We start from the raw sequence: 15,034 nt of genomic DNA, 5'->3' as shown, positions 1-15,034 counted from the left end.
AAGGCCTACCTTCAAACCCAGTGCCTCTGTTTGACATCATGGGAAAATCAAAAGAAATCAGCCAAGACCTCAGATAAAACAATTGTGGACCTCCACAAGTCTGGTTCATCCTTGGGAGCAATTTCCAAATGCCTGAAGGTACCACGTATATCTGTACAAACAATAGTATGCAATATAAACACCATGGGACCACGCAGCCATCATAATCGCTCAGGAAAGAGATGCATTCTGTCTCCTAGATATGAACGTAGTTTGGTGCGAAAAGTGCAAATCAATCCCAGAACAACAGCAAAGGACCTTGTGAAGATGCTGGAGGAAACAGGTAGACAAGTATCTATATCCACAGTAAAACGAGTCCTACATCGACATAACCTGAAAGGCTGCTCAGCAAGGAAGAAGCCACTGCTCCAAAACCACCATAAAATAGCCAGACTACAGTTTGCAAGTGCACATGGGGACAAAGATCTTTCTTTTTGGAGAAATGTCCGCTGGTCTGATGAAACTAAATTTTAACTGTTTGGCCATAATGACCATCGTTATGTTTGGAGGAAAAATGGTGAGGCTTGCAAGCCGAAGAACACCATCCCTACCGTGAAGCTCAATCCATAAAAACTGAAAAAGATGTGTGCGAGCAAGGAAGCCTACAAACCCGACTCAGTTACATCAGTTCTGTCTGGAGGAATGGGCCAAAATTCCAGCAGCTTGTGAGAAGCTTGTGGAAGGCTACCCAAAACGTTTGACCCAAGTTCAACAATTGAAAGGCAATGCTACCAAATACTAACAAAGTGTATGTAAACTTCTGACCCACTAGAAATGTGATGAAAGAAATAAAAGCTGAAATAAATCATTCTCTCTACTACTATTCTGACATAAAATAAAGTAGTGATCCTAACTGACCTAAGACAGGGAATGTTTTCTACGATTAAATGTCAGAAATTGTGAAAAACTGTGTTTACATGTGTTAAATGTAGAAATGTATTTAAATGGCTAAGGTGTATGTAAACTTCTGACTTGAACTGTATATAAGCTACTCATTAGGTATCTGAGTATCCACAGACTAAATTCAATTCCAAGAACCTTAGACCTTAACATAAACAAGTCCTCTTAATACTTTCTGCAATTAATGTATCATAAAAAATTTCCAGGACATTGTTCTCTCTTCCAAATGCATGTTTTCCGTGTTTACTGTGCACACTTTCCAATTTTCTGCCTGGCAAACTTGAAATTCACGCTTTCGCAACACTATCTGCAATGCATGTTATACAGTGCATCCGGAAAGTATTCACAGCGCTTCACTTTTTCCACATTTTGTTATGTTACAGCCTTGTTCCAAAATGGATTAAATTCATTATTTTCCTCAAAATTCTACAAACAATACCCCATAATGACAACATGAAAGAAGTTTGTTTGAAATCTTTGCAAATTTATTAAAAATAAAAAAAACGTATGTACATAAGTATTCACAGCCTTTGCTCAATACTTTGTTGAAGCACCTTTGGCACCAATTACAGCCTCAAGTCTTTTTGAGTATGATGCTACAAGCTTGGCACATCTATTTTTGGGCAGTTTCTCCCATTCTTCTTTGCAGGACCTCTCAAACTCCATCAGGTCGGATGGGGAGCGTCAGTGCACAGCCATTTTCAGATCTCTCCAGAGATGTTCAATCCGGTTCAAGTCTGGGCTCTGGGTGGGCCACTCAAGGACATTCACAGAATTGTCCCGTAGCCACTCCTTTGTTATCTTGGCTGTGTGCTTAGGGTCGTTGTCCTGTTGGAAGATGAACCTTCGCCCCAGTCTGAGGTCCAGAGCGCTCTGGAGCAGGTTTTCATCAAGGATGTCTCTGTACATTGCTGCATTCATCTTTCCCTCGATCCTGACTAGTCTCCCAGTTCCTGCTGCTGAAAAACATCCCCACAACATGATGTTGCCACCACCATGCTTCACTGTAGGGATGGTATTGGCCAGGTGATGAGCGGTGCCTGGTTTCCTCCAGACATGACGCTTGCCATTCAGGCCAAAGAGTTCAGTCTTTGTTTCTCATGGTCTGAGAGTCCTTCAGGTGCCTTTTGGCTAACTCCAGGCGGGCTGTCATGTGCCTTTTACTGAGGAGTGGCTTCCGTCTGGCCACTCTACCATACAGGCCTGATTGGTGGAGTGCTGCAGAGATGGTTGTTCTTCTGGAAGGTTCTCCTCTCTCTACAGAGAAATGCTGGAGCTCTGTCAGAGTGACGATCGGGTTCTTGGTCACCTCCCTGACAAAGGCCCTTCTCCCCCGATCGCTCAGTTTGGCCAGGCGGCCAGCTCTAGGAAGAGTCCTGGTGGTTCCAAACTTCTTCCATTTACAGATGATGGAGGCCACTGTGCTCATTGGGACCTTCAATGCTGCAGAAATGTTTCTGTACCCTTCCCCAGATCTGTGCCTCGATACAATCCTGTCTCAGAGGTCTACAGACAATTCCTTGGACTTCATGGCTTGGTTTGTGCTCTGACATGCACTGTTAACTGTGGGACCTTATATAGACAGGTGTGTGCCTTTCCAAATCATGTCCAATCAACTGAATTTGCCACAGGTGGACTCCAATCAAGTTGTAGAAACATCTCATGGATGATCAGTGGAAACAGGATGCACCTGAGCTCAATTTTGAGTGTCATGGCAAAGGCTGTGAATACTTGTGTACATGTGATTTTTTTTCGTTTTTTATTTTTAATAAATTTGCAAAGATTTCAAACAAACGTATTTCACGTTGTCATTATGGGGTATTGTTTGTAGAATTTTGAGGAAAATAATTAAATTAATCCATTTTGGAATAAGGCTGTAACATAACAAAATGTGGAAAAAGTGAAGCGCTGTGAATACTCTCCGGATGCACTATATGGACGTTAAACCGGTGCTTGACATCTTGAAAGACAGGTTGTCTAGGGATGTGCAAAACTATGCATTTTCATAATTGACTAGTCTGTCACTTGTTTAAATAAGGATAATAATGTATAATATAGGCTCCGTTATGGTCACGTGACACCGATCAGACACGTTTCAAAGGGATACACAGACGTTAAGCGTAGCACTTTAACATGGTAACTAATGGATATTCAACAAATAAAAAGGCTAAATAACTATAGCATCATATTGCACAAAACTATCAAAGTAGGAAAAGTAAGAAATAAGAAGGGCTCCAATAAAGAGTGGCACAAAACAGCTTATGAGCATCCTGAAAGCAGAATGATGCCATTCAATGTAAACAGAGAGCTTGGGAGTCTCAGGGCAATACTCGCTGCACATTCAAAAGCACAGAACTGCAAGATAATATTGAATTGAATTGAATCTTTATTGTCATTGTATATGTACAACTCTCATTGCACCCGTACAACGAAATTACACTTGCAGCTTCCTTACTAGATGCTGTAGCACAATAAAAATAAAAATTTAAAATAAGAAATAGTAAGATTATATATATAAATATTTAAATGTGTGCAATCAATCCAATATGGAAATGTAATGACAAAAGTAACAGCAATATACCCAGTATACACAATTGTACAATATATAACGATGTCAGTGTTAATTGTTCAGACAGTACCCCTGTAACTGTTTTGGCAATTCCACACCATTCCAGACAGGATAACAGTCTCTGTGAATTCCATTGATTATGCCAACAGTTTTAAAAGACTACAAACAGTTAAAAAGGCAGAGAGTTCTTGGTGGCTTGGTTCAGAGCATTTATAGTTCTGGGAATAAAGCTATTCCTCAGTCTTGAAGTACGGGCATAAAATGTTTTATAACGCCTGCCAGACGGAAGTAGTTCAAACATGATGGCATGGGTGTGTGTGGTCCTTGTAGATGCTGATAACTTTCTTCAGACAGTGTGTTCTGTAGATGTCTTCCAGTGATGGCAGTTCAACTCCGATTATCTTCTGTGCTCGCAGGACAACCCTCTGGAGCACTTTCCTATCATTGGCTGTGCAGCTGAAAAACCACACAGAGATGCAGTATGTTAGAATGCTCTCTATAGTGCACTGATAGAAAGTCATCAGCATCTGTTGGGGCAGGCCAGCTTTCCTTAACATCCTTAGGAAAAGCAGTCCTTTCTGTGCTTTCTTAATCAGTGCAGTAGTATTTGTCGACCATGTAAGGTCCTCTGAGATATATGTGCCCAGAAACTGGACACTCTCTCCACACTATTTCCATTGATAAGGACTGGCGCATATTCAGGCTTCTGTGGTCTTCCAAAGTTGATAATTAGCTCCTTGGTCTTTCCTGTGTTGAGGGTCAGATTGTTCTCTGAGCACTAGCTTGGCAAGTTCTGTACCTCCGCTCTGTAGGCTGATTCATCGTTGTTAGAAATCAGCCCAATCACTGTTGTATCTGCATACTTTACAATAATGTTATTGGAAAGTGTAGGAACACAGTCGTATGTAAAAAAGGGAATAGAGGATAGGACTCAGTACACATCCTTGTGGTGTGCCAGTGCTCAGAGTTATGGTGGAAGACAGATGTGTAACCAATCTCACCACCTGAGGACGCTCCGACAGGAAATTCAAGACCCAGCTACATAATGATGAGTCCTAGATGATGAAGTTTAAGAATGAGCTTATTGGGAATAACAGTATTAAAAGCAGAGCTAAAGTCAACAAATAACATTCTCACATATGTGACCTGTCTGTCCAAGTGTGACAGGACAGTGTGAATAGTCAGAGCGATGGCATCCTCTGTAGATCTGTTGACCCTATAAGCAAACTGATGTGAGTCCAGAGAGGCAGGAATGACAGTCTTAATATGCGAAAGGACTAGTCTTTCAAAACACTTCATTATTATTGGAGTGAGGGCAACTGGACAGTAGTCATTCAAATTGCTGATGTTTGTTTTCTTTGGTACTGGTACTATGATAGATTACTTTATGTACTTGGGGACTCTTGCCTGCGCTAGGGACAGGTTGAAGATTCTCATAAATACTTAAGCTAACTGTCCAGCACAGTCTTTTAGAACCCGTCCTGGAACCCCATCTGGACCTGCAGCTTTCCGTGGATTAATCCTCAACAATGTACGCTGTACCTCGTGTGTGCTTAGTGTAAGTGTCTGTTCAGTCTCTACTGCTTGGATTATTGCACTTGTCATGATATTATCGACTTCAAATCAAGCAAAAAATGTGTTAAGCTCGTTAGTCTGTGCCACATCACCATGGGGACAGACAGAGTTGCTCTTATAATCAGTAATTGTCCTGATGCCTTGCCACCTACTCCGAGTGTCAGCACTGTTGAAATTATTTTCTACCCGTTGTCTATAGGTAATTTTGGAATTTTTTATGTCTTTCTTCAAGCTTGACCTAGCTTCTTTGAATGCTGTGATATCACTAGATTTAAAAGCGTTATTGCATGCTTTCAAAAGATTTTGTACTTCCTTGTTCATCCACGGCTTCTGATTTGGAAACATCTTTATTTTCTTGTGTGTTGTTACACTGTCCACACAGCTGTTGATGTAAAATAGCACAGTTTCTGTGTACTCTTCTAAGTTCGCATCTGTGCCATACGTGGCTTGCTGTGCAAACAGTTCCCACAGAGTTCTGTCAAAAAAATCCTGAAGCTGTGAGGTGGCTTCTTCAGGCCATATTTTGATGATCTTTATTACTGGTTTCGTTTTGTGGATAACAGGTCTGTATGCTGGTGTCAGAAACAGTGAAAGATGATCAGAGTGCCCCAGGGGTGTACTGGGAAAAATTCTGTATGAGTTTTTGACATTTGTGTACACCTGATCCAGGATGTTTGAACCCCTGGTAGGACACTGTACATGCTGATAAAATTTTTAGATTGACCTGGTTGAAGTCCCCTGCAACAACGAAGGCACCATCAGGATAAGCATCCTGCTGTTTACTAATGGCCGAGTGCAGCAGTGCTAGTGCTTGCTTAGCATTTGCTTGCGGAGGGATGTGTACGGCCATAATGATAACAACGGAGAACTCCCGAGGCAGATAAAACGGCCTACATTTAAGCAGCAAATGTTCCAGCTCAGGTGAACAATAACTTTCTATTCCAGTATGATTAGTACACCAGTCATTATTGATATAGATACAGAGCCCCCCGCCTCTGCTCTTACTGGAGTCCTTTGTACGATCAGCGTGATGCAATGTATAATTCGGTAATTCCACAGCCCCGTCAGAAACCAGTGCGCTGAGCTATGTCTCTGAGAAAATCAGCACACAGCAGTCCCATAAAGATCTTTGTGTAGTAAGCCACAGCCGTATTTCGTCCATTTTGTTAATAAGCGAACGAACATTTGTGAGGAAAACACTTGGTAGTGATGGCCTGTGCGGAGCAATTCGAAGTCTGGCCTGCACCCCTGCACACCGACCACATTTTTGTTTTCTCTCTCGGCACCGCCGTCGTCATCTTCCGGCCGGTAATCCACGGAATTGCCGGTGTTCTGGCTAATTCCCTCGGAATGCTGTCAAAGTCACAGAAGCTGCTCAACCCTCGTTGTTCGCAGCTTAGTCCGTTGTTAAGTAATTCCGTGCGACTATACAAAGTATTCGTATTAGAGGTTAAGCTAAACACAGTGCTAAAAATTTATAAAACAAATAAATAGCCTAATAAGCATCGAGCAGGAGAGCGCAAAGACACTGCATCTGAACGCGCCGCACATCTAGTTCATGACATCAAGCAGTTTTACCTTTTTAACTGCAACTGTGTATTTAAGCAGTGTCAGAGAGAATCAGCAAAAGACTTTAATCTCTACACAACACCTCACAAATACGGGAACATTACTCACAGCAGAGAATTTAATTGTCTTGTAATGTGTTGTTGATGAAGCGCTTTAATGGCTGTAACAGCAGCAGTGCTTAAAGGAATTTAAGAGACAAAACTACTTGCAGAGGGTTTTATTGTGCTGACTATTATTCACTTTTAAGCACAGCAGTTATCATCACGCAAAAACGGTCTCCAAGAAGTTGCGTCTATATTTATTTGAGAATTGCGTCTTCCATTAAAACCACCACCACTAAAAAAATATTGTTAAGTAGTCGACCCCACTAATCGACTAGTCAGTATTTGGATGATTAAACAATCACTGTAGCACATCCCTAATGTCATCTATTTATTATCTTAATATTATTTGAACATACTCATTCTCTCTCATAGCATTCAATTCAGACTTCAAACTCACAACTAAAATATAATTTATTTTGTTGTTGTGCTGTAGATTTGATGGTGTTACAGGAAACACTGGATTGGAGTGCCTATGGCATGTTAACATTTGGGTTTCATGCACTATTAAACAAAATTTCCTTGTTTATTATCAGAAAAATATGATTTGCATCAGTATTTGGTCATGTTACTATTAACAAACAAGTGCAAGATATTGTATTAAGGCTGAAGTCATTGACTAAAAACAAAAATCTTACTTCATAAATGTATAGGGCAGTGCAGTTCACTGGACATAAACATTTGCCAGTGGTCCAGTCAACAACTTGCATGCTAAAGAACATTTAATTTGCTTCATCATTTTCTCAACTGAGAACAGCAATGATGATTAACTTTTTCTGTTCTTTTCATAGAACATTCCAACACTGGGCACCGTCGCCATTACTATGGCCCTGCATAACTGTGATGAGGTTGCTGTTGCTGGATTTGGCTATGACATGAACAAGCCTCACGCACCCTTGCACTACTACGAAACAGTCAAAATGTCTGCCATAAAAGAGGTATGGAGGTATCATTTTTTTGGTGAAATGTCAAATTAACTTCAAAATTGAAATCTTTCAGCTTCTTGGAAGACTAAATGGGGAGGGGTGGAGGGTTGGTTAATGCAAGCACAAATAATTTTGGACTGTAACCAACTGTGAGCTCATTCCTCAGACCTGTTTGACCTATGTCTGCTTGTTTGTTCAATTTATGGCAAATTACAATGACAGCGTCATGAGTGGAATGTCCTGGGCTTCTCGCTGTCCTGTTTTTTGTTCATACCAGTTCTCATGAAGATAACTCTGTTGTTATGTTTTTAAATTTCCCCTCTGCCCATATTTACCATGACTGTAAAAGCACATTCATAAAAAAGAGCTGTCCATGCTGTCCATTTTTTTTTTTATTTCAAGAAGGGACAGTGTACATTAATCAACATTCATGAATGTAAATTTACCCAAATTAGCCCGAAGGCTAGTTTTCATTGGTAGTCCCTTTGCCAGATGTTATTAGGCCTAAAACTAGAGAAAAGAAAAGAAACAAGAGAGAAAAACAATAACAACAATAATAGAACAAGAACTTGTAAACAACTCTGTAAAATACAATTAAACATAATATTATACAAAAAGACAGTATAAATACATATATATAAAAAGAGAGAGAAAAAAAGACAAGGTATTGTTATGGGTTAAATAATAATAATAATAATAATACAGTTATTAATAGTAATAATAGAGGGAGCAACATTAATGTTCACAATGTTGATTATGAAGAAGCCATTTCTTAAAATTATACTTAAATGAGTTAAACAATGTGCATTCTCTAATTGATTGTGGTATGGAATTCCACTGATGTGATGCTCTGAATGGAAAAACAGCTTGACCTAATGAAGTTTTCCTACGTGGAATTATGCAGTCCGCTCTAGCTGCACCTCTAGTTACTCTGTTTTCAATAGATTTAAAATGAATAAAATCAGCCAGATGAGGAGGAGCTAAACCATACATAATCTTATGAACTAAACAAACATTTTTAAACTTAATAAGGTTTTCCCAGCTAAGCAAGTTATACTTATTTAAGATGTGACAATGGTGAAAACTAAATAGTTTTTTATCTAAAATTTTAAATGCTTGTTTTTATAATAATTCCAATGGTTTTAGAACTATGAAATATGTATTAGACCAGCTTGTCAGACAATATGTGATATGAGAAAGAATCATGGAGTGAAAATATATCTTTGCAGCCTCATTTGATAAAACATTTCTAATAAACCTAAAATTAACCAAGTTAAATTTGACCTTTTTACAAACCTTTTTTATGTGGGATTTAAAACCAAGACAGGAGTCCAGATGAACCCCTAGGTATTTACGTTCTGAAACAACTTGTAATTTCTCTCCTGAAATAAAAATTTCCTTCTTTATATCAACACTATGTCCTTTAGAAAAGAACATACAGACTGTTTTTGACACATTTAATTTCAGATAACACTGATGTAACTTCTGCCATAACATCTGTCAACTTATTTGCAACCTCTTCTGCATTTTTACCATGTGTGAAATTTACTGTATCGTCAGCGTACGTTAGAATATTACATTGTTGACACACCATGGGTAAATCATTAATATACATGCTAAAGAGAATTGGGCCCAGTATAGACCCTTGTGGAACACCAGTTGATAGACATAATGAATTAGATTTAAAATTATTAATTTTTACTAATTGAGAACAGGAAGAGAGGTAAGATTTGATTAAATTTACAAAATCTATCAAAAAATTAAAATTGAATAATTTATTCAAAAGGTTATTATGGTTTACAGTATCAAAAGCTTTCTGTAAATCAAGAAATACAGCCCCTACCACCTTTATCCATTAATGCCTTCACCTTTTCTATAAAGTAACATGTAGCAGTTTCTGTTGAATGATTTACCCTAAAACCAAATTGCATCGGATGTAATTGGAAAGAACTATTATTAAGATGATCAATAATTTGTTTGGCCACCAGTTTTTCAAAAACCTTTGATATTGTAGGTAGGACACTAATGGGCCTATAATTACAAGTTTAACGAGGGTCGCTTCCCTTAAATATAGGAGCCACAACTGCTGGCTTCCAAGAATTAGGGAATATCCCTTGATCTAATGAAACATTAATGATGCGTGTTAGAGGATTAACTATTGAAGAACTAATTTGTTTCAGTAAAAATGTGTCCATACCATAAAAATCCTAAGCCTTTGAGGACTTAAGAGACATGACTACTCTTTCAACCTCTAACTTAGTTACTGGTCTTAATACCAAAGCTGTCTCACTAGCATTAATTGTTTGTAAATAAGGTTGTGCTGTGAAACTTTGAGCTATTTTATCAACTGATTCAATAAAATAGTGATTAAGGGCCTGTGCCACATCAGTCAGGCTCTGTAAAATTGTATCATTAATCTTTCATTCAATTGGCCTTTTTTTAACATTATTTTGACCAGTTAGTTTTTTAGTTAGCTTCTGACTGCTCTGGAACCCATCCTTGTCAAATCACAGTCAGGTACCATTTATGCAGAACACAGTCCCTTCCTCCTGACTGTATTCTGTCTGTTTATGACCTGTGCGCTATGTAATGTTGTCGTAAATGAACAGGATTTAAGCTGTTGGGCTTGTATAGTGAGTGGTTCACACGTACTGTAACAGAATAGACTATTTGTCTTTGTAGATTTTGACAGGAGTACACAGTCTTCAGCCTGATTATGATGTGAGGGATTCATTCCAATGGCATTTACAAGAGTAGATTAACTATACAGCTTTCAGTGGTAAATGCCAAGATTAGTGTGATAGGTTGTTCCACCAGCTTGTTTAGGAAAAATGACTTGTTGAAAATTTAGAGACCTTTCTAATACCTCTCCAAGTTTTCTTCAATTTCACACAAATCACCAGTACAACGGCTGTTTATGACTTTATAAAAAAAAAATGTTTTGCACTATTACTCACACACTGATATATTATTGTATCAAAACACTTTTACTATAACGCATCATTTGAAACACAGTAAATTTGAATGCTTGTATTACAGACCCATCTACATTTACACACATATTCCAACATGATTAGCTTCTGCTGTAGCTCACCTGATAGAGTGTTGGACTTTTAAACGAAAGTGAAAGTGAAGCGAAAGTGTCATAGAAGCGACGCTATGTGTTTTTAATTTTAAACAATATCTGTTAGGGTTAGGTTTTGATTTAGAGTTAGTATGTCTGTTTTGTTCACCTCTCATTTATCATTTAAGACACTTATGTTTAGGTAAAAGTTTTAGGTTAGGGAAGTACGTTTTACTCATTAAAACATCCATCTAATGTTCACCTTAAAAACCTTGTCATCATTTCAATCGCTTTTGGTGCCCCCTATTGGACATTTCACTGGGAATCTGCAGCCAGACTTGTAATTAAGAATGTAATTTTGGTTTGCAAAAATTTTGCAAAAGATTGATCTCGTTTTTTTAAGAATCGATATTGGGATCGTTCAAATCATAGATTAATGGGGAATCTGTTTTTATTTTACCCAGCCCCCCTGCCCTAATTACCCCATAATTTCCTGTCCTCTTGTCATTATTATATTTATAGTGTGAAGGCCAAAAAACTAAAAAATAAAGTTAATTTTACATGTGTTTCATAGGTATTTAGCCTCATAGTTTCTCCTAATTTTTCCTTCTCCATGCGAATAACATTTTCTCTAAGCATAGAAACATAAGGAAGAGATTGTTTCAGGTCTTCTATCCTTAAGGCAGATAGGCTTGAGGAGACTCTTAACCCATCATTCATTCTGGCTTGTGCCCTTTTCTTTCTTATGAAGACTGAAACCTTACTCCTGGATCTGCTGGGCTGATTGTGAATGTGATCCGTCACACAGGCTGACCAGGCTGAAGCAGACAGCCTAGAGATTCGGGTGAGAGGCTTGGCCCAGTGGCCCGCTCCAGCAGGCCCAGAACCTTCTGTCAGGGAACCACCCATTCGGACCCAGGGCCTCTCACAGGAACCTAAAGCTCTGGTTTCATTCAGAATTACCAGACCTGTAGTTCCTCTCTGGTGTAGTTCAGTGAGACACTTGGGCTGTGTCTTAAAATCACATTGAAGAAAAATAGAAATTATTAATAAATATTGATGTAATAAAAGATAGTGGATGTAAGAATGAATGTAGCTTTGCCCAATATGACCTCTTAGGACCTCATGGTGGATATTGCCGTACCTCAAGAAAGACTGGCATATCTTGGAGAACCATCAGATGTTGCGTGCATGGAACGAGACTAAGCAGCTTTTGAATGTACCCCAAATGTATCCTGAAATTAACTGGTTCTCTGTGACTTCATGTTGTTTATGTTCATCAGTTATACATCACATCAATCACATTGTGATAAACAAAAGCCAAAAATTCTGAATTGCAGGGTCTTAGCTGGCAATGTAAACATAATTGTAAATGCACACAACATTGGCCCAATTCCGCTGGAAATTACAGTCTTCTATTTATGTCTCCCCCCACAGTCATGGACTCACAACATCTCAAAGGAGAAGGAGTTTCTCCGCAAGTTGGTTAAGGCCAACGTCATCACAGACTTGACAAATGGGATTTGAACCTCCTAAGGTGGGTGCCTTTCCCAGAGGACTAGATAAAGAAGAGTCCTGGGAGACCCAACATGAGGAACAGAGGTGGGAGCGACGTCTCAGTTAAGATGCACACGTGCCTTCTAACCGTCAGGCTTCCTCTGAGCGGGACACTGAAAGGTTCTAGAATGTCTCAGGAGACAATCCATATTCCTTGTTCTATTTCCCTCACGAATGAAAGATATCAAAGACAAAAATAGTGCTTGAGGAACAAGTTGCAACATTAACTGATTGTGCCAAATGTACCTCTATAGGAGGAGAAGGCCCTCCTCTCCTGCCTGAATGTATTAACGGTGTAAATATCAGAGATTTTTACAGTGCATTTTAATCAACTGCTACGGCCCTCGGGGTTCTGCCTTCATAAGTGATTTTCCGTCCAGGTCACTCAGTGCATATCCTGCCCATGTGTGTGTGTGTGTGTGGGGGGTGGGGGGGTGGCAGAGGCAGGTCTTTAATTCAGCCCTTGTCCTGAGCACACGAGGCTCTTTCTCTCCTGAATGTCAGGTTATTGTGTTACAGCTTCTTTTGTGTAGGAAAGGAGCAAAATCTCTTATTTATTTTGGTATACAGTTGAAAGCCTTTGTTTCTTCACCCCCTTCCAAAATTGCTTGTGTTATATATTTGCACCGTAATTCACATTAGTTTGTTTTGTTTTTGTTTTGACTATTTTTTTCTCCCAATTTGGAATGCCCAATTCCCAATGTGCTTTTTAAGTCCTCGTGGTCGCGTAGTGATTCGCCTCAGTCCGGGTGGCGGAGGACGAATCCCAGTTGCCTCCACGTCTGAGACCGTCAACCCGCGCATCTTATCACATGGCTTGTTGAGTGCGTTGCCACGGAGACATTGCGTGTATGGAGGCTTCACGCCATCCACCGCGGCAACCACGCTCAACTCACCACGTGCCCCACTGAGAACGAACCACATTATAGCGATCACGAGGAGGTTACCCCATGTGACTCTACCCTCCCTAGCAACCGGGCCAATTTGTTTGCTTAGGAGACCTGGCTGGAGTCACTCAGAACGCCCTGGGATTCGAACTAGCGAACTCCAGGGGTGATAGCCAGCGTCTTTTACCACACACAATTCACATAAGTATAGATGGGAGACTGAGTTCTTTTTTTAGACAATCCTCAAAATCACCTGACTTTGTGGTACACTGCCATGCTTTATTCTGCCTCTGTACTTTTAGAGGCAGCAATTTGAGATAATTACACAAATCAGAAATATTTGTACCTATGTTTGACCTTTTTTTTTTTTTTTATTTTAAGAAAAAAAAAAAGTTTTATTTTAGCAAGATCACAATTATTTCCAAAAGCTGTTGAGTTTGTTTTGTACATTTTTGCGAGGTACCGGTAATTTTAAGGAGTGCTTGTTTCAGTGCTTTATAAGTTCATGAGATGTGAGCTTTCAGAGAAAAGGTGTTACACTGCCCTGACTCAGAAATAGGTAGGGTACTGGAAACATACCATTGCATTAGCCATCTTGGGTTTAACATATTACACTTCATAACAGAGATGTTCACTACACCAGGTACTCGGCTTAACATATGGAGCAGTCATCATCCTGGCTGATTAAAATGCAAAAAGAAATATATGGTACCTTTGAAAGAGTCATTGTGCAATTATACTTTGCAGTATACCACCAATCAGCATTATTATGATGTTTATTTGAATTAAAAGTAAATAAAGTATTATTGCTTTTATATATACAGTGTATATATATATATATATATATATATATATATATATATATATATATATATATATATATATATATATACACACAGTACTGTGCAAAAGTTTTAGGCACTTGTGAAAAATGTTGCATAGTGAGGATGTCTTCAAAAATAATGCCATAAATAGTTTTCATTTATCAATTAACATCATGCAAAGTCCAGTAAACAAAAAAGTTAAATCAATATTTGGTGTGACCACCTTTGCCTTTAATTCTCCTAGGTACCAATTCTCCTAGGTACACCTGGACACAGTTTTTCTTGGTTGTTGGCAGATAGGATGTTCCAAGCTTCTTGGAGAATTCGCCACAGTTCTTCTATATATTTTGGCTGTCTCAAATACTTCTGTCTCTTTATGTAATCTCAGACTGGCACAATGTTCAGTGGGGGGCTCTGTGGGGACCATGCTATCTATTGCAGAGCACACTGTTCTTCTATTCTAATCTTTTCTATTTGCAAAAGTAATGTTTGGGAGTCTAAAATGTATTTTTCCTATTGACACACTAAAGCTGAAGATATAAATAACCATCTTAAGACAAATGTTTTTGTGAAACATCTTAAGTGCCTAAAACTTTTGCACAGTACTGTGTGTGTGTGTGTGTGTGTGTGTGTGTGTGTGTGTGTGTGTGTGATATATATATATATATATATATATATATATATATATATATATAATTTGTCTTCAAGTTGTAATAAAATAAATATGCTGGGCAGTTTTGGCCCTAAATTGAATTCCTGCGTGTCTAACTTTTATCTTTCTTTACTATTTTCGAGAACAGAACACGGACAGTACATTGTCAATGTCAGGTTTATTTATATAGCACCATATACACACAACATAGGTTGACCAAGGTGCTTTACAACAATAAAAATAATAAAATAATACTATGGAAAATAAAATAAAACTAAGAATATTAAAATAAAACAGCAGATAATAACAGTACAATTTAGATAAACAATGATGTATATCAGAATAAAAAGACAACTAAGCATTCTCTATAT

The 15,034-nt window shown here is 38.6% G+C and overlaps 1 protein-coding gene across 3 annotated transcripts in view; it reads left to right on the top strand.

Annotated features, from left to right (window-relative positions):
• Positions 1 to 14,764, top strand: part of LOC127442441 (CMP-N-acetylneuraminate-beta-1,4-galactoside alpha-2,3-sialyltransferase-like) — a 109,694-nt gene extending 94,930 nt beyond the window's left edge. For all 3 annotated transcript variants that reach the window (XM_051700493.1, XM_051700492.1, XM_051700491.1), the window contains 2 exons: positions 7,545 to 7,691; positions 12,181 to 14,764. In XM_051700493.1, the coding sequence (XP_051556453.1) occupies positions 7,545 to 7,691; positions 12,181 to 12,270 (237 nt within the window). In that variant the 3' untranslated portion in view covers positions 12,271 to 14,764. The remainder of the gene's footprint in view (positions 1 to 7,544; positions 7,692 to 12,180) is intronic.
• The last annotated feature ends 270 nt before the right edge of the window (positions 14,765 to 15,034 follow it).

This window comes from Myxocyprinus asiaticus, chromosome 6, assembly GCF_019703515.2.
Source record: "Myxocyprinus asiaticus isolate MX2 ecotype Aquarium Trade chromosome 6, UBuf_Myxa_2, whole genome shotgun sequence".
Classification (NCBI taxonomy): Eukaryota; Metazoa; Chordata; class Actinopteri; order Cypriniformes; family Catostomidae; genus Myxocyprinus; species Myxocyprinus asiaticus.
Note: the sequence above shows the minus strand (reverse complement) of the source record. Positions and strands in the feature narration are given on the sequence as shown.